Source organism: Artemia sp. Qi Xiang Cuo, chromosome 3 (assembly GCF_049724085.1).
Source record: "Artemia sp. Qi Xiang Cuo chromosome 3, ASM4972408v1, whole genome shotgun sequence".
Lineage (NCBI taxonomy): Eukaryota > Metazoa > Arthropoda > Branchiopoda > Anostraca > Artemiidae > Artemia > Artemia sp. Qi Xiang Cuo.
In genome coordinates, this window is record NC_142796.1 from 23,078,478 (window position 1) to 23,103,290 (window position 24,813).

Consider the following 24,813-nt stretch of genomic DNA (forward strand, 5'->3'; position numbering starts at 1 on the left):
CCCATCAGCAGTTTTTCGTGTAATATTTGCTTTGGCTTGGAAAATTGCATATTCGTACACGCGCTCCACAAAAACCACTTTAATCTATGCTCAACATTTAATCAGTAACGGCAATGCTCTATTGCTTTTTCAATTTAGCTAATACACAAAATAAAGTAAAAATAAGCACGGTGGAGCACATAAAATCATGAAATAAAAAAGAATACAGAAAGCAATACAAAATCGACTACACCAACCAAATAACAGCGATGACCAAATAAAAACTCTTTAACAAGCTTTAGGACCGAAAATTTTTAAAAAAGGGCCATTTCCAGATTTGAAAAAAAAATTCTAGAAAATCCCAGAAGAAACAACGATGAGACAAAAGTTTAATAGAAGGGAACTACAGGAGTTTTTCCATAGCAAATGAATAGTGCCGACAAAGAAAAGAATAAATGGGACCTAAGCTTTTCTATACGCTATGCTAAGGTTCTTCACTGCCCAATTGTGAGATTACACTTGCTGGTGACAGAAGGTGGACCCCCAACCCCATGCATAAAGGGACCCTTGTGTGCATTAGTTGGTCCTCTACTTCATGGAGATCGGAAAATCTAAAAATCTATCTGACAGCGATTGAGAGATTGCTTTAGATAAGATATTAACATGTCTTGGTGAGATTAAAGATTCATAAATAGCTTGTTTATGCTGAACCTAATGTAATAAATTCATTATTTATTTGTCTAGATTTTCATCTAGGTACCATCTTCATATGATTTGTATATCTATTTTCAATGTCACTAGGTACCTTTCAGTAGTGCTTCGTTGATAACTATGTTTTACGTTCATAAGCTGTTAACTCTTCTGAAAAAAAAAGTTTCAAAAGTAATTACCGACTGATCAACACATTGCTGTTGCTGCGGTTTTCAAGTCTAAGACCTTTTTTATGGGAGGCAGGAATTTACATGAAATTTTTCAGTGAGGAGGAAGGCAATTAAGAAAAAAGTTCAAAAAATTGGCACATTGTATAGAAAAAACACATATTTATAAGAAAATCAGTGATTCTGTCGCATTTTATATTTAGATTGAGGGCGCAAAAGCCCCCTACTCTTTGAAATTTACCTGATTCAACTCTTTAAGATACGAACAGCTGAAGAAAAATAATGGGGGATGTACTGTTGTTTGTTTTGCTATTTGTGAAATTGGAAAGCGGGAAAAGAGTCTAAAATACTTTAGTGAGGAGCATTGCAATATTTGAAAAAGTAAACACTCTCAAGGGCACATGTTCACATTTCAATAAGGAATAAATACTCTTATATTTTCCTGTTATAATAAGCAGCTTTTATTCTCGATAAATCGAATTGTAAATTTTATGCCAGCAGGAATAGTCCCAAGTCCGCAATTATTTGTGTTTTATAAGTAATATAAACTGTTTTGAAAAAGCCAAAAGGAATAGTCGAGGATAGACTTTTAAAACATTTCTCAAATTCTTTTGAAATTGATGTAGGTATTTAAGAGGAGCTGCAATTAGTTGTACTTCAAAATTTGAAAATAATTTTACCATACTAGTTTGCATTGCAATTCAATAGTGCGACTGGTATTTTACAAAAATTTTTTCAATTTTATGAAAAATTATGATTCTTCTTAAAAATGAAAACAATGACAAAATCAAGAATTTGTGGGATGGTCTATTTAGGTCTTTAGTTTTTTCTACCACGTAAGGATCTTAGTGACCAATAATAATTTCGCGTAGTTTTTGGGAAATGCTTCACCAGCCATTTATGATTAACAATAATTCATTGTCTATAATTATTTTGCATCCAAAACATAAGGTAATTGTAAGATTCAATCCATTTTTGTTATAGTGAAAACTAAAATATTACAGTGCTAAGCCCTTTTAACTAATCATGAGCACATAAATTAGTTGGATTTCTTGTTATCCACTTATTAAGGAAGGATATTATTTATTTATTAATCCACATAACGGTAAGCTAAAAAGCTTGGCGTACTAATACAATATATAATAAAATGAAAGGCAACACAAAGGTCTAAACTGAAAAGGCACTTGAGTAAAACTGGCTATCAACCAACATATTCTTAAACGATTCAACTGATCCGGCTTCAACAACTTCTGGCGGTAAATTATTCCAAGAGTCTGTGACCCTATTAACAAATGAATTGTGTCCGATTTTCCTGTGGGTTCTTGGTGGGTAAATTTTTATAAGGATGCTGTCGTGTCAAGTGGTAGCGGCTGAATTCAAAAAATTTTCCTACCTGAATATCGTCCACGCCTTTGATTATTTTGAATGTGTTTATGAGGTCGGTACGGCGACGTCAGAAATGCATTGAAGGAAGTTGGAGCCTAGTTAGTCTTTATGCGTAAGGAAGGTGTTTCAAATAAGGGATCATTTTGTCGCCCGCCTCTGAATCTTTTCAACTCGGTGCTCGTCTGTTACATTCAGAGGAAACCAAACAGAAGTATTATATTCAACAACTGGCCGAACAAATGATTTATAAAGTAACATAAAATTCTTAAGATTAAACTTCCTGAAATTCCGTTTTAAAGTGAGGAGTTGGTAATTTGTATTTCTTACTACAGAATTATATCAAGAAATTAATGAAAAATATTAATTGTTAACATTCAATCTCATAGACTACTTTGTTCTTAGAAAAAAACAAAGCTAGTCTCAAAGCCTATAGGTAAATTGGGGTCCCAATGCGTAAAAGGTAGATCATTAGAATTAGCCCTCTATGTACAAAATCTTTTGATGGTTTTAATTATAGATGACGCAGTAAATGAAATGGCGGTTAATTTAAAATAAATTTTGAACTAAATTAATTTTAAATTTTAGCAAGTGGGTATCGTTTTAGCTATATCGTTCACTTTATATCTGACATATTTGAAGTAGGAAGTTTTAAGATTTATTTTGTTCCTGATGATTATATTGTTGCTAGGTTATTTCTATGGTTAAATACCTAGGATGAACTTAGGCCTAGGGTAGTTTTGAACTTTCTCTCCTCCATGACAATAGGCTAGTTTCCCTGCTAGCAGTCTTGTGCATCGCCTTTTCTGAATTAAACGCAATAGTAACAAACGAATAGTGTAGCCTAATATCATTCAGGGCATAGGCCATGCCTAGAGAAGGAAACTTGTTAAGAAAACAATTCATAGCCTAGGCCTAGTTAGGCCTACTTCATAGCATGCAGAGTAATTGTAGCCTAGCTAACACATTTTGCATGCAGCTTGGCTTTACTTTACCCTCATCCCTCCTGGTGTGCAAATATGCTATAATTAGCCTATAATGCATTCCACAACTTGTTTTTCTGGTTCTTATTGGCTAGCAGCTAGCTGATTCAAATTACAGGCATATGGGTTGAAATAAGAGGTAAGCATTGGGAGTATAGATGAAAATACATACTTTTGGCTATATATTTGTGCATTAGGGGGCTGGGGTAAAGTATAGCAGGACTGCACACAAGATCTGTCTGTTAGCTAGCCTACAATTATTCTGTGGGTAAATATCTACCAAATCATATTATTGAGTTAGGAATAAAGTGAATACACCATTTGATACCTTTTTTTTATGCTGATTATGAATATAATAAGCATTTCTATCAGAAATGAATTTCAGCCCCCCCCCTATAAATACTTAACGCTGAATTGACAGATTCAGAGGGGGGGGGGCTGAAATTAATTTCCAATAGAAATTTTTATTATATTTGTAATCAGCATAATAAAAGGCATCAAATGGTGTATTCACTTTAGTCCTAACTCAATAACATGATTTGGTAGATATTTACCATTCTGGCTATTATAAAGTATGAACTATTTTCTTAACTTGTTCCCTTCTCTGCAGGTCTTTTTCCAGGGCTATACCACATTCAGCACTGTTTCCAAGAGGGATGCCACCAGATGGCTAATTTGACAGTGTATATATATACAAATCTTTAAATGAGCCAACCGGCCAACCAGTATTTTAAGCATAGGAGTCCAGCTGGACATAAGGAAACATACTAAGAAGACAATTCTTACTCCATAATATGGAGAATAATCCGAGTTGACACATTTTGCAGGGGGAGAGCCTTTATCTTCAAATTCTTATTTCCTTCTTTGTCAGTTTTTCTAAGAAATCCATGAATTTCTTAGAACCTATACATTCACAGAATATATACCTCAACCCCCCTAATGTGCAATTGTATACCTAGGATTGCATCATCAATATAAATAAAACATCCATTTGAATCATAAATGAACTTTAATCCTATATTAACCATGTGGTGGATGTCTGCCACCTGAGGCCAAAACAGCTGCACATGGTCTTCCTCTGTTTCAGTCCATTTAAAGCCTCCCTCTTTACATCCTCCAGTATATTCCCAATTCCCCTAAATCTTTCCTTAGAACATCCTCCCACCCCATCCAAGGACACCCTGCTTTTTGTTTAGCCCTAGACAGTTGGCCAGAAAGGATAATTTTTGGCAATCTGTCATCCTTCATTTACAGAATGTGCCCTAGTCATCTCAACCTTTTTTCATTATAACCCTATAAAGCAGGATTGAACCACACCTTTTTTTCTGCTTACTGTTCAAAATATGGTCAGTCAGTCATGTATGCAAAACAACACTTAGGCAATTTCTCTGGAAAATGTCTAGCAAATCTTGGTCCATTGTTTGAAACACCAATGGTTCAGGATCATACTTGACCACTGTTACCACTAGCTTCCAGTAAGTCTATTATAATCTTGGTTTGTAGGATTCTGTTCCTATTGTTCCAAACTTTTTTCAACTGAAAAAGCACCCTGGGCCTTGGATATTCTACTTTTAACATGTTTGCTGCACCCACCATCTTTACTAATAATAAATAGGAACTATGTAAGTAAAGCTGTCAACTAATCTTTTTGTTACCCAACATCACCTTTTCATCTTCACTTATTCCTAGCCTTAGCAACTTTATCTAAGTCCAGGAGAGTTTTACATCCCCATTTGATTCCATGTTTTTCCATTGCCTTTGCTTTGCTCCTTAAGATAAAGTCCATCAAAATGATCAAGTACCCCTACTGGGAGAGGCAGCCCTGTAAATATGAAGAACAACACTTCTTTAGGAGGAGACATTCTGGAATAAAAGGAGAGACATTTTTAGATTGTTAAATTTTTGCTCATTTTCTGGTTTGATTTGCATTTTTGACAATTCATTCCCATCCCCTTTCTAATGGTCTCCTATAGTCTTAAGCAATGTAGAAAAACTAAGCAAATAATTGATAAACTGATTCAAAAATAGATAACAAGCAAAGAAAACAAGGAAATGTGGTTCATTGATGCTTGCTGCATATTATCAAGTAAGAATTCCATCTTTTTTGTATATCCTAGGTCTATATGAGACCATTAGAGCGGGGGGGGGGGGTGGTCTGGGATGTATTGTCAAAAATGCAAACCAAGCTATAAAATGAGCAATCTAAAAATGTCTCTTTTTGTTCTAGCATATCTCTGTCTAGAGAGCTGGTATTCTTAACCTTAACCATTCCATTACTCCTTTTTTTTATTAGGTCTACCTTACCCTAAATTGCATGTCTTGACTTTTTAGTATAGAAAAAGGAGCCTTGCTCTAGGATTAATAAAGTCTTGGTTTAGATGCTTCTTGTTATCGTGGAAAGTAGTTGAGCTAGGTGAATGAAACTTCCAAGAGTCATTTGAGGACCTAAAACATATCTTGGTAAGGCATGATGTCCACCCTTTTCTTATTTCTAGGGTTTGAAACATTGCATAGCCTATATAACAGATTACATAGTCTCTACCTTTGCTATTTGATTCTAAATCAAAACAGTTTACATTAATTTTGAGGTTTCAATTTCTTTTTCATTGAATTTATTCTTGAAACTGTAATTCCTGTTATTTGAGCAGAATTTAAGCCATATCAAGATTCCCTCCCCCTAAATTCAAGAAATTTTCACTGATTTTAAGATTTCTGCTATGATTTACATGCTAGGTTTCTGACGATTTTAAGATTTCATTAATACTATTGATACATTCCTGAGAGTTTTATTCACCCAGCTCAACTACTTTTCAAGATATTAAAAAGCTCCTATGCTAGAATTTTTCTCTAAGATTGAAAAAGGTAAAACATTCCTTTTCAAAATAATAGTCATTTCTCTGACAATGTCCCCTCCCCCTGGTTCCCATATAGCCTTGATAATCTGTTTGGCCCTAATTATTTTCATAGGCCAACTTTTATCTTTTCAAATTAGTTTAATGGCAAACATTTAACATTAATGGCAACAATTAAGAGGAAAATTCATGGAGTGTATGTAATTTGGGCTATAGGCTATGTTTCCACATTAGGGGGACTGAGGAGGGTAGGGTGGAATGATATAGCTTTAGGAATGATATAATTAAGTATTTAAAAATTTAAGAGTATTTTTCAGAATGTTTACCTTAAATTGTAATGTCCAGCAAATAAGAAATTATCCTGTTGGTGCTGGTTAGTCAAGATGTTGAGCCAGTATGTTGGCTGCATCCCATCCTTGAAGCCATAGCTTGGACAACCAATCTTTGTCCATAGCTCCCTTGAAGGCCTCCACACTAGGGGCTGAAACTGCTCCTTTGCCTAGGGAGTTCCAGACTCCCATGACTATTAGAGAAGAAGTTGTTCTGTAGTCTGGTGTTGGCTTGTTTGCAGTATGGCTTCTTTGTGTTTCCTCTTGTTCTTGTTGACTGGTCAAGTCTAAGCATTTTTGTTGCACAAACTGAGTTTACAGTATTTTGTTTGCCATAATGAAATCCCCACACTTCTCTTCAACACCATCACCACAAATCATTTGCCCAACACCATCTATTCCATGCATGTGATACTGACCCTTCTCATTCTTTCTGCCAAAATGAATTGTCCTGTATTTCTTAATGTTGAATTCTAACCTCCAGAGTTTTGCCCAATCAGAGAGTTCATCTAGGTAAGCTTGTAATAAGGCTTGCTCTTTGGTATTGCAGGGCTGATGATTTTCAAACCATCAGCATACAGGTTTATTTTATTTATGACAGATTGTGGGGCGTTGTTGATATAGATGTTAAATAATGCTGGAGCAAGGATTGTTCCCTGTGGGACTCCACTTCAGTACTATCTGAGGAAAATACCTAACCATTTTCTCCATGCACCTTTACACTCTGCCTTCTATTTTTCAATAATACCATCACCCACTCAACAACCTCATGGCTTACCCCAATTACAATTAATTTTCCCTGTAGTCAATGATGACATACTTAGTCAAATGCTTTGGCAAAATCTAGGAGAATGAGATCTACTGGGATTTCTCTATCTAGGAGCTCTGTGATAAAATTTTATGCATCTGTCCAATTTGTATCAATGGATTGTCCTGATCTAAATCCATGCTGACTCTGCATAATAAGATTGTTGGAGGTGAGATGTCTGACAATGGCAGTATTTACTGTTCCATCCAGAATTTTCCCAACAACAGATGTAATGCTAATAGGGCAGTAATTTGATGGGTCTAATTGGCTGCCACCTTTATGGATAGGCATGATATTAGCATTCCACTACTCCTGAGGCACTGTTTTTGTATCCAGGAATTTTTGGAATAATGCTGTGAGAGGCAAGGCCAATTCTGCATGAAATTATTTTTAATGTCCAAGGGTGTATTCCATCAGGCCCTACAGATTTGTTCTGGTTGAGATTTTTTAGTCAAGCCTCAATGTTGTCTTTACTGACAGTAATTGGTGACTTTGGTTTATCAACTGTATACTTAGGTTGATTGGGAAGTGGATCTCTATCTGGGGTAGTGAAGACTTTTTGGAACCAATTGTTCAGTGTCTCAGCTATTTCTTTAGGGCTGGTAATAGATGCTTCATCAACAGAAAGCTCAGTTACTGAGTGTCTTCCAGGTTTTTGCAGGGAAGCATGCCTCCAAAATTTCTTGGGATCTTCTTCTTCTTCTATTTAACAGCAGGCGGGCTTTTCAGTAAAACTATTTAGCCCTTTTCCTTCTGCTTCACTCTGTGGGCTACAGAGCTACTGGCTTGATTGCCTCATATTTATTAGATATATTCAGATATCTTTCAGCAGATCTTTTGACTCTAGGAGTTCAAATATAAGATGATAGATGTCGATTTCTATGCTCTGTGTACAGGTATAGTTGGCTAGGCTCTTGACTGATAGTGGGATTTTGTGGTGTTTGAAGTATTTTAACAGTTTAGAAAGCAAGGTATGTTGTGCAGACGTCAGCATATTACATTCAAATAGGCAATGGTCAATTGTTTCATTATTCATATTACAATGCCTGCAAAGAGGGGACAGGGGAATTGAACCACTTGAATTAGAAATCTTATATGAGAATGCAAGGAAATTTAGTCCATTTGTTCCAGAACGAATTCTATGATAAATTTTAGAAAGATACTTATTGGGAAAGGGGGAAAGGATAGGATTAATCTTATTAAAATTAATATCTGATAGCCTCCATCGGTAAATATCTCTAATTGGGATTGGTCTCCCACTTGGCTGGTCAATATTTATAGCATTTTTTGCTATTTCATCAACCTGATGATTACCACTTATGCCAGAGTGGCTAGGAATGTACTGAACGTAAGTGTTTATGCCACTTGAAGCAAGATTATCAATACTACTGAGACAATGATAAGTGTCAATGTCCAACTTATATTGAGGAGCTGAGGCCAGCAACTCAAGGCTTGATAAAGAGTCAGAATAGATGATAATATTATTCAATTTTTTCAATCAAAGATTGGTTTTGCTTAAGGTGTTCTAATGCCATGATTATGGCATTTAACTCAGCAGACATTATAGATAAATTATTAAATAATCTCTCGCCCATTGCAATTTTCAGGTGAGGAAGGAAAACACCACTTGCAACCTTCTCATTCATTTTTGACCCATCAACAAACATTTGGAAGTGATTTTATAGGTAATTGTATTAAGTTCTGCAAAATTTTTCTGAACAAAAGCAATGGGGGTTAAATCTTTATTCCATTTTGAAAATTCAGTATTTATTATGGGAAATCACCAATTCCATGGAGGGGATTGGGGGAAAGTAGGTGCAATAGACTTTGCTGGTACAGGGAACTTCTTTAGAATATTGGCATAATCATCTGCAATACCTCTATACATGGCTGGATTTCTTAACCAATTATGTAATGTGTGTGAACAATTTGATTCAATTTTGTAAGATGTTTTATCAAGAGAAACCTACGTCTATCCCTTATTGTTGTTAATCCACTCTCCATAATCAGGAACTTGGTGCTTGTGGGTTTCCTAAGACCAAATATGAGACGTATTATATCATTTTGTGTTGTTTCAATTTTTTTGCATCTGGGTCTTTGCACATGCACCATATACAATGAGCCCATAGTCAATATGGGGTCTTATATGTGATTTATAAAACTGGAGTAAGGTTTTCTCCTTACAACCCCAGGGTGTGGAAAGAAGTCTTTTTAGTATATTTGCTTTTCTATAACATTTTTTTATTGTGTTTGAAATGTGGAGGTGGAAATTAAGTTTTTGGTCAAGCATGAGACCTAGGTAATTAATATTATTATATTCTGGAATGGTTGTTTTATTTAGAGTTAGTTTTGCATTAACATGGTTTCGCTTCCTGTGAAATTGGATTATTTTTGACTTGGTGGGTGCAATGGGTAAATCTGAATGTTGAGAGAATTTTTCAAACTGGAAAAGTGACTTTTGCAGATTTGACTGTGCTATCTGAAAGGTGTTGCCAGATGACCATAGCACCAAATCATCAGCATATTGTAGATTCGTGTGGGGTAGGTTCATGTCCCAGAGATATAGGGCAAATAGGAGGCAACTGAGGACTGCTCCCTGAGGTAGGCCTTTGGATATTGTCTTTTGGGGTGAAGAGGCTGAACCAACACAAACAATGAAACTTCGCACTTCTATGAAGGATTTAATAAAGGATACTAGCTTGGGAGGTACTCCAAGGTTTGCAAGTTTATTTAAAAGGATTTGGTGGTTCACATTGTCATATGCTCCTTCAAAATCAAGGAAAGCTGCCACTAGGATATTATTTTTTGAGAAAGGTTCATTTATTGCATTTGTTAGCAAAATGAAAGCATCTGTTGAGGAGTGGTATTTCCTGAATCCAGTTTGAGTGTGTGGGGTCATGTTATTTTTCTCAACAAACCAGAGGAGTCTGTGATAAATCATTTTCTCCATTATTTTCCCCATCACAGGTGTAATCATTATGGGCCTATAAGACTCAGGGTTATCTTTTGGTTTATTTTTCTTTAGGATTGGTAGGAGGGACGAACATTTCCATATATTGGGGAACCTAGAGGATGCCCAAGCGTGATTATAACAATTTAGCAGTTCTTGTTTGTATGAAGGTGTGAGATTCTTTATCCATGTAGGGTGTATATTGTCATAGCTGCTGCTAGTTTTGGTCCTAATATGATGTATTGCATTATTCAATTCCTGGATTGAAAATGGATTGGTTATGTACTCGGATCCTGGGCGTGGTTGGTAACTAGGGTTCATGGGAATTGTGAACAGATTGCTTTGATTGTTTGATGTTAGCTTATTAACAAAAAGAGTTGCAAATAGGTTAGCTTTTCCATTATCATTGTCATAATGGGTATTATTAAGTATAAGCTCATACAGGAGTGGGTTGGGGGAAGTCTTTTTCCCACATATGTGGCTTATGACTTTATGTATAATTGGCTCATGCGTTTCTCTGGAGAGATTATTTTAAAAATTATTACAGTATTTATATTTATCATCTATTATATTACTTTTTATATTAGATTCTGCTTGTAATTTTTTTAAATATGTAGTAGGTGTTGGTTTTCTTATGAATTCTGTCCTAGCTGCCTTTTTTATCCTCCATTTATTTAGGCACTCATTTGTCCACCATGCCTTAGGAATATGTTTAGGGAATGTTTTCTTAGGTGTTGTCTTGGGGATAGCATGATTAGCTGTATTTATTAGCAAAGATGTCAAGGCTTCAGCATGTGTGTCAACTGTTGTGTTAGAAATGCATGAACTTTGGGTGAAACATGTAATTTCATCATTTAGCTTATTTTGGAACATAGACCAATCTGCTTTAGTGTTGATATATTTGGATGTATGAGATAAAGTTTCAGCAGGTTCATTTAGAGAGCAAACTATAGCAAAGTGGTCAGTACATAGACTATCAATTTTATTTATGTAAATATTGTTAAAAAAATTTAATGACACAATTTATAGGTCAATTGTGGAGAATCTGCCACTTTTGGGGTTGAAATATGTGTTCAGGTTTGGAAGGGTAGCAACAGCTAATTCATTATTATTTGAAGTCATATGCTCAATGAATTTACCAGCTTTATTTGCTGGTTTATTCCCCCGCAAAAGGCTGTGGGCATTGAAATCACCACAAATAATGACATTTTTTAACATATTAGAATTATTTATATAATTAAAGAAATCCTTGGCATCTGTAGTTTGGCCATTAGGGTTATAAAAGCTTATTATGTAGGTTTTTGTATTATTCAGCCAAACACTGATACCAATAACATCAACATCATTTGCAAAATCTGGAAAATTGATGCCACAAAATTTTATATTATTATTAACTAATAAAGCTACCCCACCTCCTTTTCTCTCTGAAGATCTATCCTTTCTCAGGATAGTATATACTGGAGACTTAGTTTGTTGATTTTGGGTTAAATGAGTTTCCTGGAGGCAAGCAATATTAATGGAATTATTATTCATAAATGATATTAGTTCATTTAGCTTATTTTCTGTGAGTGATCTTACATTCCATTGGACTATTGATATATGTTGTGTTGTTGATTTATTCTTCATATGACTGTGTATCAATGTTCAGCTTGTTAAAAGTAAAGCAAGATCTTTTTTTGCTTGAATGAGCATATCATCTGGGATGTAGATTTTTGCCAATTCTGCAATAATTTTTGTTTTCTGTTGTTGATGTATGTTCATGGCCTGAACTGCATTACAGTTTAGAATGAATAAGCATATATTTGGGGATTACATTTTTGGTTGTGCATTGTGCTTGTTGGTTAAGGGATTGATTCCTGGTAGTATTTCTGGTTTGTTTCTTCTTGGGAGGGGGGTCAGGCTGACCTCATCTCACCAGACAAGGAGACTTGTTGGCTTGGTGATTCCTTCTGATAGGGATTTGAGCTAGGGGGCTTAGAAGATGGTGTTTTATAAGGGGTGCTTGATGCATTGGGGGCATTTGACTTGGGGTTTTGGTTGGTTTCATTATTGGCTTTATTTGGTATTGTTGGGCAGCATTTGCTTCCATTGCTGCAAAGGGGTATGGGATGGCCTTCTCTGTTGATATTTGGAGTGTTAGAGCTCTTTTCTTGTATGCAGGGTATAATGATTAATTTGTAGGTTCATGTGGGCCTTTGCAATTGATGCATGTAGGCTGTGTGTTGTTGCAAGTTGTCAGCTCTTTAGGATGGAAAGATTTACAATTACTACACTCTTGGAGAATTTCATTGCATTCGTTTGTCGTGTGTCCCAGTTTGAGACACTTCTGACACTGAATAGGCTTAGGTTTGTATTCCTTGTGTGGTTTGATTTGCCCAAATAGGAATAATTTTTCTGGGATATCAATTTTATCCTTCAGTTTGAATAAGAAGGATCTACTAGTTTTTAGGCCATTAGAGTTGGGTTTTCCAAGCTGAGTAACATCCTCAACTGGGATTGTGTTTCCAGCCCTATCTGAGAGGCCTTCTTTTAACTCCTGAGTAGATATCTCTGGGGGAACATTATAAACTACAATTTTTGTTGGTGATTGTTTTGGGTTCCAATTAGATGCACTAATTGGGATATTCAGAAGGGATTTTAGGATAATTATTGTATCTGCTGATTTCCGATCTTCTACAGCTATTAGCAGAGATCCATCACGGTTAATGTTAAGAGAGAACATTGATTTTAGCAATTTAAAAATTGCAACTCTTATTGCAGTGATCATTTTTATTTCAAAGGGGGTAGTGGGAGTAATTTTAAGGTAAATTCCTAAGTTTTTGGAGGGAGGATCTTGGGCAGGGAGAGGGGAAATGCCTGTAATTGGGGAGATTTTTTTCTTTTTTTTTAGAGCTTCTAGAGAGGACCTCTTGAAACCCATTATCATCATTTATGGTTGCATTAGGATCTACAGTTATCATTGTCCTAGTCTCCGAATTGGAGCTGTCTTTAGAACTTTCATATATTGTGCTTGACCAGCCAGTATGGGTATCTTGCACTATTGAATTTGATTTGGTATGTGGGGGGACGTTTTTTTTTGGAGGAATTATAAAAATTGCCGAATTGAAAAATCTTTGAAAAAAAATATAACACAAAAAAAAGAAGGGAAAAGAGATGATATAAAAACGTGTGGACTATACTATGGGGAGTATAAACACCATAGTATAGCCCTGAGGATGACTTGAGCAGGATAGATTTGGTACAACTGCTGATTAGAAGCGATAATAATCACAAGAAAATATATTTCGATTTTCTTATAAGGTTGCTGTTGCTGTTGCTTCTTTATGCTCTCTTGTAAGCTTTCATGAAAGCTGTCAAGCCTTATTACAGAGTTGCTTAAATCTATCACATTTACCTGTGGTGTTGTATCTTTATATTTCTTCCTCTGGTTTTTCTTTTTTGGATTGCCAGTTTAATATCATGGGTGAGAAAAGGAAGAGTTCTTGGCTTACAAATCCACATAATTGTTGTAAGCTTGTCACAAGATGATACAAGAATCTCTGTCACTTTACTCCATGATTCAAGAGCATCTGCATTCTCAATGAATGACCAATTTTGATAATTCTTGTTGAACTTGGTTGTAATTTGTATACACATGTCTTACATACTGATTTTTCTTAGGAAACAGCCTAACCCAGCAAGCAATTGTAATATGATCACTTGCTCCAAGTGGCAGTCCAGGCTTGATACTAACAATTGTTTCTGGGTCTCTTATTAATACAAGGTCAAGAACTGTTGGGACTTGCCCATCTTGATACCTAGTTGAAAAATCAACTGCCTGGTACAATGAGTGATCTTGTAGGCATGTGAGAAATGGGTTAATATGACCAGTTTCTTCTTCTAAAGCATACCCCTTGCACCTGAGATAGATTAAAGTCTCCTGTTATGATTACGTTTTCTTTAGTAATCCTCATAACCTCGTCAACAGAGCTGGTAAGTGCTTTTATTGATCTTACTTGGCAGGGGGGCATTAGGACTTCTATACAGACATCCTATTACAAGTTGGCTTTCATTAATTGTTACCCATACATGTTCTACTCAGGGTTCATGCTCACTATTTATATCAAAGGTGCCTACCTGGAGGGATGCTCTTGCATAAATGGCAACTCCTCTACCTTGTTGTTTTGCAAAGTTTGTAAAAAATTTGAAACTGGGTACCTGTATTTGTGTCTCTATCAGAGGATTTGATGTCTGTTTGGGCTTTACTTCAGTAAAGGCAAATACATCCACTTCACATTTTAGGGTCATCACTGCCTTAATTTCGTCTATCTTGCTAGTTATACAATCCACATTAATGTACATAACTTCTAATCCACCAATGGCATTAGCATTGGCAATATTGCATGACTGATAGGTGGCAGTGTCTGTACTAGTCTGACTGGAATTAGCATGCAACTTGGCACTGAAGAAGGAACTGTCCATGGTTTTCTCACTAGGCAGACATTCCACATTCACATCATTAACACTACAGAGTAACTTGGGTACTATTGGCTATTATATAACTATTATAAAACTATTATATACACTACTATATACAGGTGTGTTTTTGTGACTCTTGCTTGCTAAATGTCCATCCCTTACAGTGGCATCACTGCTGGATTCTGCAAGTTTTTGACATGATCTTGTTGCCTTGAATTACCATGTCATTCTCTCCATTGTTGCATCTCCTGTGCAGCTCAGCATATAACTTTTATCTGACTTCCTCATCAGCTTTTGAGACATCATTTCTGAATTGTACAGTCCCTTTCTTTCAAAAGACTTTCGAAGGGTTACCTTTTTAGTTGGAAAATTTAGGACTGAAAACAGGACTGGGGGAGTACGTTTTATAGTGTTTTCTTCTGAGGGTCAACCACTAAACTAGAACAGCATATTTATTTTTTTGTTGTTTTCATCTCTTGATTTGTCATATAACAGGCAGCTTCTTTCTATACTGTTAAGATACCCAATTCTGCCTGAATGATTGTTTATAACACCATTAATATAAAAATGATCTAGAAATGTGGATAACAACAGAATAAAACATTATTTGGTGGTCAGGTGCATTGTCAGGGTAATGACATATTGAAAAGGAGTATAAAATATTGCAAATTTAATGAAACTTTTTTTGTTTTTATTAAGATGTTCCCTTCAAAAGAGCTCCTCTCCTCTGGTGTTAACTTGATTAATATTCACTACTAGGATATGATAATTGTATATGCATAATGGTGGAGGTAAAAATTAAGCAAGTCTATTTAAGGCTTGGAGCAAAAATTACCTTAAATTGCATTGTCCAGCAAAATAAGGATTAAATCCTGTAGAATTGCTGGTTAGTGATGATGACGTCTCATGGTTGGACGTCTCAATGGCATCCCACTCAGGTCGCCACTGCTTTGATGACCATTCTCCATCAACAGCTCTTTTAAAGGCAGCAGTACTGGGGGTTGTGACTGCTTCTTTGGTGAGTGAATTCCACAAAATCACTATTCTATTAGTGAAGAAGTTATTGCATAGGCTAGTGGCAGCTCTCTTCAGATATAGTTTCCGACTGTGTCCCCCTAGTTCTGGCAGATTGGTCAAGTTGAAATGGCTTATTTAATGGAAAGTTAGAACTCACTAGCTTACGTGTCATAATAATATCACCCCTTTTGTATGTCTGTAGAACTCCAAATTAGGCCTGACCAATGCCTTATGTAATTATATATATATATATATATATATATATATATATATATATATATATATATATATATATATATATATATATATATATATATATATATATATATATATATATATATATATATATATATATATATATATATATATATATATATATATAGACTGTATTTTTTATTATTATTTTAGAATGGCTAAGCCAAAGCCTATAGTCAAAGGCAAGAAGAAAACGCAATTGTATAAGTTAGCACCCCACATCAATGAAGGGAAAATTGTCACAGATCTTGGCAAGAAATCATGGCGAATTGGTAAAAGTATTGGTTCTGGAGGTTTTGGTGAAATTTATACAGGTAAACTATTGTCCTGATAACTATGCCTACATTTACAGGTTGTTTGTATTTTTCATGATGTCAAGTTAAATTCATCATGTAGTGCTATTGGTGATGCTGCATTTATCAAGGGAGTATGGGAAATGGTCTGTAATTGTTTCTTAATAACAATGAGATTATACACAGTATGCACTAGAGGTCTCATTTAATGTCAACACATTCTTCTTTTGTGATTACTGCCATTTGTTGATTATCAGATGGGCTCATAGCCAACCATTAACGTTTTTGTCCATTTCGTGGCTGGTGGTGGTAACTTAGCCATGTTACAATGAAAGTCACATTAGGTAGTCAAAAGGGGTCCATTTTTTGAAGGTGGCAAAGTTGGAGCTGTTGGAGTTTGGTTATCTAAAAAGTGCATAGTTGAGCTTTTCCATTAGTGTTTGGCTGGAAATATTGGCCTAGCATGTCATACCAAGTATGTTGCATATAGCTTGCAGTTACAAAAAGCCAGTTCTTACCTAACTGTCATATTCAGAGATCACCTTTTGCTCTCTTGCTTCATATTTGAAAGGGTTAGAAATGTGCTAAAGAGTTTCACCTTGAGCTAAGATAATGGTGTGTTTCAGTTTCCATTTTCGGATCAAGCATATAAAACTAATGGTGGCAAAGCTAATAAATCTTTTTTTTTTTTTTATCAGATCCTTCGTCATTATTAGAAGAGATTTATCTTTTCAAGTAGGTGGACAAGTAGGAAGAATTTTTATACTTTCTCTATTCAGATTAAATTTTGTGAGAGAGATTCTACCCTCTCTCTCTCTTTTATCACTTACATCCCTTTGTTTTGGAACTGACTACCTTAAAAGATGATTTTGCATTCATAAGGCTAATCACTTTATCTTGTAGACTTCTTTGAGTTTGGCGTTTCTGATAAAATCATCTGGATAGTATATTTGGGCTGTGCTCGCATCAACTTCTTGTCTATGGAAAAATAAACAGATAAGCATGTAAACTAAAGTTAAAAAATTTGAAGCCACAATGTTGACAATGCTCAAGCATTGTTCTGAAACATGGGTGTTTCAAATGGCTAAGAACAGGTAAAAGAAAAGTTCCAAAGCTGCCAGTAGGAGAATTCAAATGAACAGAATTCATTCTGTATCTCATTCTTTTAAGAATGAGATACAGACGTATTTATGAAGTAGTATTAAGCCAATTTGCAGAATTTAAGAAGACATAAATTATTTTATTAAACAATTCAGCAATTCTTCTGGAATTCATAATTCTCAAAAAATCTTCGAGAACAGATTTTAGCTTTCAGAAAAAAAGAACTACAGGAATGAAAAATAAAAATTATTGAAGATAGTAGTTTTCCCTTGTTGCACCAGTTTGTACCGTCTTATTAAATTATTTGTCTTTCACAATATGAAATCCATCTCTTTCTGAAGGTCTTCGGCAATCTGTCATCCTTCATCTGAAAAATGTGCCCTAGCCATCTCAACCTTTTAAAAAAATGATGTTTAAAAAAACAAGAATAGTACTTGAGACAGATGTTTATTCTGCAACACATTACAACAGATTCGTTGCTTTGATCTCACTCTGAAACTAGCAACATAAACCATACATATCCTTCATCACATTAAACCATCACATTAATCATTTAGATTAATGTGACGAAGCTATAGAAAAAGTAAACTTATTTTTTACATATTTTCTAGAATTGTTCCTATTTTTGACGAAAATTCTACAAAGGCTCTTTATCCTTTGTCAACCAATTGAAGTTGTAATTGAGCTATTCAGAAGCAGACTTGTCTTTTGAAATTGTATAATGGGGCTCAAATTCTAGGATTCGATTATTATTGTTTTTTTTTCTTTTTTTTTGTAAGAATTACTACAACACTATTTGTTTAATCTTTCTTGTAGCATCGGACGATATCTCCAAACCCGTCAAGAGCGACGCACCTTATGTTGCAAAGATTGTAAGTAAACATTTTGATATTTATGCTTAATATTACTTTTTAAACTTTATTAGCAATGTGTTGTTTCCTTAAGAAGCACAAACTATTCGTGTATGGTATTCCAAAGTATCAAAGCATCCCAAATTTCAATTCATTCCACATGGTGTTTAGACCTGTTTTTAATTTACTTGGAAAATAAATTTCGCCAGGGGGGTGGGGGAAGGAGGACGAATTTTCATAGGCGCACACAATTTCCGAGTAAAACCAGCTTTACGTATGAAGCTGCCCAGATTCATTTCAAATTTGTGTGCATATAGCTTGATAGCTACAATCAAAGAGACTCCCCTTTAAGAAAGTTTAGATCGCTGCTTTTTTCGGTAGAGGCGCTAGCAGGTTTAAAAGTTTCAAAAGTCGGACATTCCCCAAACAATGAAACCTTGAAGCCGACTACAGCTTGGATTGTAAAGGCTGGTGCCCATAGCATGGGGGTCAGGATGGCTTCATCCTCATTAGAGACCAAAAACTATAAAAAATTCGTCCATTCGGATCACAGTAGACAGAATATACCAGTAAGCTTATCGCAGATCATTTCTGGTCTTCGTGAACAAAAAGCTCCTCCCACTTATTTCTGCATTAGCTTGTTTCTGCATTAGCTTTATTTCCGTTTGTTTCAATGCAATTTGATGGAAAAAGTCGGAAACAGACTAACCTGCATTCCCGCGAATCAGACTTCGCCTATGTTTGTATATGCCAAAACGGAAATAAAGCTAATGCAAAAACAAGCTAACCCCGGTCCGGGTTTTTATAATGGGTGAGATAGAGAATGATCATACTGCTAATTATATAAACTGTGATTCGGATCATAGAAAACGCCACTCTTCTTCTACCCTGAATATTTCAGAGAAAGACTATTAAAATAATTGTGCTAGGCTACGACTGTTCGAAAATTTCGACTAAAGAAGAGGAATATAAGAAACAAGAGGAATGTAAAGAAAGTGGAGAAAGCATTAAAGTATGAACTAAGGAGGTGTCAAGTGGAGGCCATGGATAAAATTGCCGAGGATCTGGAAGATGCAGCTAGATGGCATAATAGTAAAATATTTTACTGGCATGGTAAGAAATTTAGAGAGTAGTCAATCCGGATTCGTCCCATTTAAAGATGGGAACGGGCCCACTATTATTGATAAGGAAAGAGTTAAAAAAATATGGGCAGAACGTTGTGAGAATGTACTAAACCGAGATAGAATTGCAGGAAAAAGATGTAGAGGGAAATGAAAAAGTTTGTGATAGCTTGGTTGTAAAGGAAGATTTGTTTTGTGAGGAAGAATTAGTGAAAGTTCTAAAAGAATTAAATATAATAAGGCCTCAGATGCTGATAGTGTGGTAAATGAGCTTCTTGAGTATGGTGGCTCTGAGGTTAGAAATAAGTTACTGAAGATCATGAAAGTGATTTTTGAAAAAGGGGAAGTACCAAGCGATTTTAGGAAAACCACTATATATTAAACCACTGTATAAGAAACGTGATAAGAGTGAGTGTGGTAATTATCGATACATTAGCCTGGTCTTTATAGGTAGTAAATTACTTAGTAATAAAATACTTTATAGACTTAGAGATGTTGTAGACAAAGTTATAAGAGAGGAACAGTGCGGTTTTAGAAAAGGTAGAGGATGTGTTTACCAAATTTTCACTCTCAGGTTAATAATTGAGAAGTGCCTGAGTTATCAAACACCTTTGATCCTCAGTTTTATAGATTATGAGCAACGATCGATTCTGTTAATAGAACATTAGTGAAGTTCTTATCCATGTATTCTTTACCAGGCAAATACATTAAAGTAATTAGTGCTGTGTACGAGAATAAAATTGCTGCGACTAAGGTAGGAAATGAGGTTAGCAGTTGATTTCGTATTAAATCAGGAGTTAAGCAGGGTTTTTTTCTATCCCCCTTTATATGGATCATTTTTACAACTTTGTTCTAAGGAGCATAGGAAAGGCAATGGGAGAACACGGAATCAGATGGGGAGGAAAAACTTTCCTGTACTTTGATTATGCTGTTGGTTTAAGCATCCTAGTAGTCAGGTAGCCACTCGCCAAAAATATGACTAGTAGGTGATTAGTAAGTAGCAGAAGGTTTGACTACGGAATATGGGGTAATCAGTTACGAATATGAGCGTTATATATGGGACCAGGGGGGGATGCTAATCTTCCAAATTTGAAGAAATCATGTTTTTTCTCTTAAAAATACATTTTGCAAAAACTTTCAACAATGATCACGCAGCCTATGGTAATTGATACAACTGATTATTAGTACCTTTCAATGCTTATGACACTTGAAACTCGCAATTTTGTTGTTTTCTTTTGTAAAAAAAAAACAACAAAAAATTGCTCAAATATTCAAGTATTTGACAAATAACGGAAAGTTATACTATAGCTGCTTCTAACAGCAACTGCTTGCTATTTCGCGTAATGTCCATATTAACCAACAAACTGTAAAAAATACGAGCTCTTGGAAAACTTTGAAAACTACAAGAAACTTTGAAAACTACAGAACTGGAAAAATTAATTATATAGCATAAGAGAAGCATCCAAACATGCCCTATTACTAGGGGCGTCCCGAGACTCATTTCATTGGCGGCGATCTTCGTAAATTTTACCGAATCATTACCTGATTTATGCCGAATTTTCTGCAGAAAACAAGAATTTTGCTAAATTTCTGGCAATTTTACAAAATTTCTACCGAAACTTTCGCCTTCGACAAAAATTTTACCGAATGCCAAAAACGTTGGAGGGGCAGCGCCCCCCTCGGGATGCCCCTGCCCATTACAACCTCAAAGTAAATCCCATGATCTATTTCCCTTACATGGGCAATTTTCTGTACAATACTTGAACAACCAATACTCATGGGCCACACAAACTTGGAATACCCTAAGGGTGGACACAACTGACCTAACGTTGCCATCCTGGAAAGTATAGCCGAACATATAGGGGATCTAGAAACCGTGGCTTTGGTTGTATAGCATAACGCTCAAAGTGTCAGATGGCGGCAAATATTTAAGCTCCCGCTTTCAAGGGTATAGACATGTTCAAAAGTCGTAAGGAGAGGTAAGGAGGTGTGGATTTTTATCACAGACGGCGACAATGGCTCTCCTAAAAATGAAAGAAAGTTTTCTTGCATGGAATGATCAAATCTACACCTCTCTATCTCTTCCACAAGTAAATCAATCTGTTCCTGCAATTCCCATTTCTCGATTGCCTTAACCAAGATTCTTTTTCCCTTAGAGAACATAAAATCAACTATATTATAACCCGAAAGTGTATAAAGAAGGCAGATGAAAGACAAAAAAAACAAAAAAAAACAGATCGTTATGTAAATTCCTGCAAAGTTGATGCACAGGCACTGAATATTTACGGAATCGGACATATTTGAGTGGTATCCAAGGAATAGATTATAATAATAAAGCAAAAGGACAGCAATGTTTGTGTCATTTGCATCGACATATACAATACCGATACGCCTCTTCTAGTAGTCCGTGTGCAACACAGCACTAGCATCTACCTCTTTCTAGTACAACTCAAAACGCCGTGCAAGGCCAGTACCAATACTTCCACCTCTGCTGAACATCACTGTTTTCTTATGGTCATGAAAGCCTTCAGAGAGGCAGGTACTTAAAGCTCCTTGCAGCACAAGAAGAGAGTCTTCAAATCTGTCAAATGAAAGTTTAATCATTTTTCTTTTGCCTTGGAATTTTATAGTATCGAATTTCAATCATTTAGTTTTGAGTGTCTACCTAGAAACGCTGCAAATTTGTAAGGAGATCTTCGTGGTTGAGGCAACCATCCAGTCCTTCAAGCAGATCATATAGCCTTCTGTGTCACAATATCCAAATATTCCGTCATATCTATCTACAAGAACATGCAGCTCTTTAAAGTGACCGATAAAAGGCACAAGAGTAGAGAAGTTTGTTTTGCATAGCTCTCAATGGCTTTTTGGGTACAGCATTAAGTCTACCACCCTTGATTGATTCGATTCCCTAGTAATCTCCACGGTAACAGGCCACTCATTCAAATAACCTTTTGTTTTCTGATACTCCAGAAGAGCTGACCTGATTCTTGACCGAACTACAATCTTCCCAGAAATGGAACTTTTCTCAAATATAGAAGGTGAATATAGGAGAAACTCATGAAAATAATTTCTTCAGATGGTGAAGCCCTGCTTCGCTAGTAATGTCAGCACTTACCAATACCTTTTTGATAGTTTGAAGTTCAGCGTTGATGAAACTGTTCACAACACTAAAAGTCTGGGTTTTCTTTTTTGTTTCACCAGCTCATTACTCATTACCTTCACTTCGCTAAATACAGCTTTATCTCAAGTGCTCTGTTTCCAATAGTTCGCAAGTCGAGAAGACTGTCAGTAATCTCATTACTGACTGTGTCAAAAGTAAGAATATTGAGCAAATCTTCATCACTGCATTGAAAAGGGTTGAGCCAAGATTCAGGATCCCATTTCGCATTATCAAATGCTTTGTGCTGTTACAGGAAGGACGATTTTCGTGGTGAGCGGTGTCAAATTTAGTTTGTGGTACAATACGTAGCATCTCGCTGGATTTAGCTGATACCGAGGCACAAAAAAGAAGTCCTCTTCACTAGTCCCAACTCATTCATGGTAATCCCTGTCAATCCATCCTTTGTCTTTGCATCTAAAGTAATAGTAGATTCTTTCGCATGATCAGGGGATATGGAATTGAATTTGGCATTTCGCCTCTTCATTTTGAACAGTCCATTGCAGAATGTCAGATGTACCCTGATGGTGTGTCGTATTTATAGTTTCCAAAACTTGTGGGTTTTTGAGCATATACATGAATTCTCAAACATTTCTAACCAGGAAATGTTCTCATCAATGCGAGTATCCTTTTTTGAGATTTTCAATTTCTCTAGCAAGCCTTCAATTTAATCGAAAATAGTAATACATGTTAAATTATTTGACTTGATGCAAAAAAAATCTTCAAAAGATTCCGAGTACAGAAGAGACAGAGCCTCAAGAACTAAGGTATGAGCTGCAAGGGCTTTATAATACGGTTTTTCAATAATCACTTTCTTTGTGGTTCCTTCAAGTGGATTTTCAACCTCATAAATCAGCTCTTCTAAACCAGAGCACGTCATTATATAGCCAATCGTACCCATAAAGTTTATTAAAACATTGAGACCATCCATTCTGAGGACAGCGTCAGAATATGCTGCCAGATTTTTTGCTCTCATAGCATGCACAATTTCATATACAACCAGGTCGCATGTGACAACGGTGGATAATCTTAATGGGTTCTTCTACTACTGCTGGGTTAGAGGGAGAGTTGGGAAGCAGTGGCTGGTACTCAATCTTAGTAATAGGAATATCAGCCTTGTCGTCATATACAGCTGATAAATTTTTTTAAACCAAAATACGGTTGAGATTCTGCTGAGTCATTTGACACATTCATAAGCTGCGTTGGCAACGCTCTACAAAGAAACTAGATCGCAAAAAAGTCAGAAATAGGATCCTTCAGATTAAATGGCAAACTCTGATTAAATAAGATCAGAATTAAATATATCATTACAAGGAAAAAATAACCTCATAGTTAATACATTTAATAACATCAGAGCGCTTCAGAACAAGAGCGGATCCAGGATTTTTGTTCGGGGGTGGGGGGGGGTTACCCGATTTTTTCCCGTGGACTTTGTCTAACATCCTGCGTAAGCTGATCAGAACCGTTTACCCACAAAATGCAATAAGATTTAGTGAGGGAGCGTATTTTTTTTCAGGTAAGGTTTTGTCTTTACATGTATTTTTTAGACTAATTTTCGACTCGGTCAAAAATTTCAGGGGGGGGGGGTTCAAACCTGGTAACCCCCCCCCCCTGGATACGGCCTTGTTTCAGAAGATATTGTTGTTCTTTAAATCACAATTGAAACTTAATAATGCTCGCCACTTTCTATTGTTGAAAGAATTTAAGAAATCAAAATATAACAAATATGTCAAATATGCGACAGAAATAAGAAAATTTGCAGATGCTTTTGAAAGCTTATTAAATAACTTACACAAGAGTTGGAACAAATACACCAAAAAGTTTTGAAATATATTCATCTCCTTTCCATGTTGAAATTGAGTCTGTGCCAGAATATCTCCAAATGGATCTGATTGACATACAGTGCAATAATGAATTATAACGCATGTTTAAAAATCCACAATCAAAAATAGATTTTTTTTTAATATTTACGGCACAAAAGAAAAATTATCCAATTTATGAAATTTGACGCAAAAAGTTGTTAGCGCTTTTGGTTCAACTTACAGCTGTGAATAGTTTTTTTTTTTTCTAAAATGAAACTGACCAAACACAAAACACGCTCAAACATAAGGGACGCTAACCTGTAAAACCAATTACGATGTGCAAGTACCCAGATTGAGATTGACTTGCAAAAGCTAAGTGAAAAAGTGAAGAAATAGATATTTTTCTAACATTTTAAAAATATTTTTGTATGATTTTATTTTTATTTCATTATCTTTCTATTGTTAGTATTATATATTTTTTACAATGTGCATTTAGTATCATTATTATTATTATTATTATTATATTATCTATGTTTATATGCAATTAAATAACAAAACGAGTTTTTTTTTAGCTGAAAGTAAGTAGCGACATTAAA

The 24,813-nt window shown here is 35.5% G+C and overlaps 1 protein-coding gene across 1 annotated transcript in view; it reads left to right on the forward strand.

Annotated features, from left to right (window-relative positions):
- Positions 1-2,783: 2,783 nt before the first annotated feature.
- The window catches only part of LOC148953882 (serine/threonine-protein kinase VRK1-like), a 110,653-nt gene continuing 88,623 nt past the window's right edge, over positions 2,784-24,813 (forward strand). The window contains exons 1-3 of the mRNA XM_089086846.1: positions 2,784-2,831; positions 16,046-16,206; positions 18,103-18,158. Of these exons, the coding sequence (XP_088942972.1) occupies positions 16,047-16,206; positions 18,103-18,158 (216 nt within the window). The 5' untranslated portion in view covers positions 2,784-2,831; position 16,046. The remainder of the gene's footprint in view (positions 2,832-16,045; positions 16,207-18,102; positions 18,159-24,813) is intronic.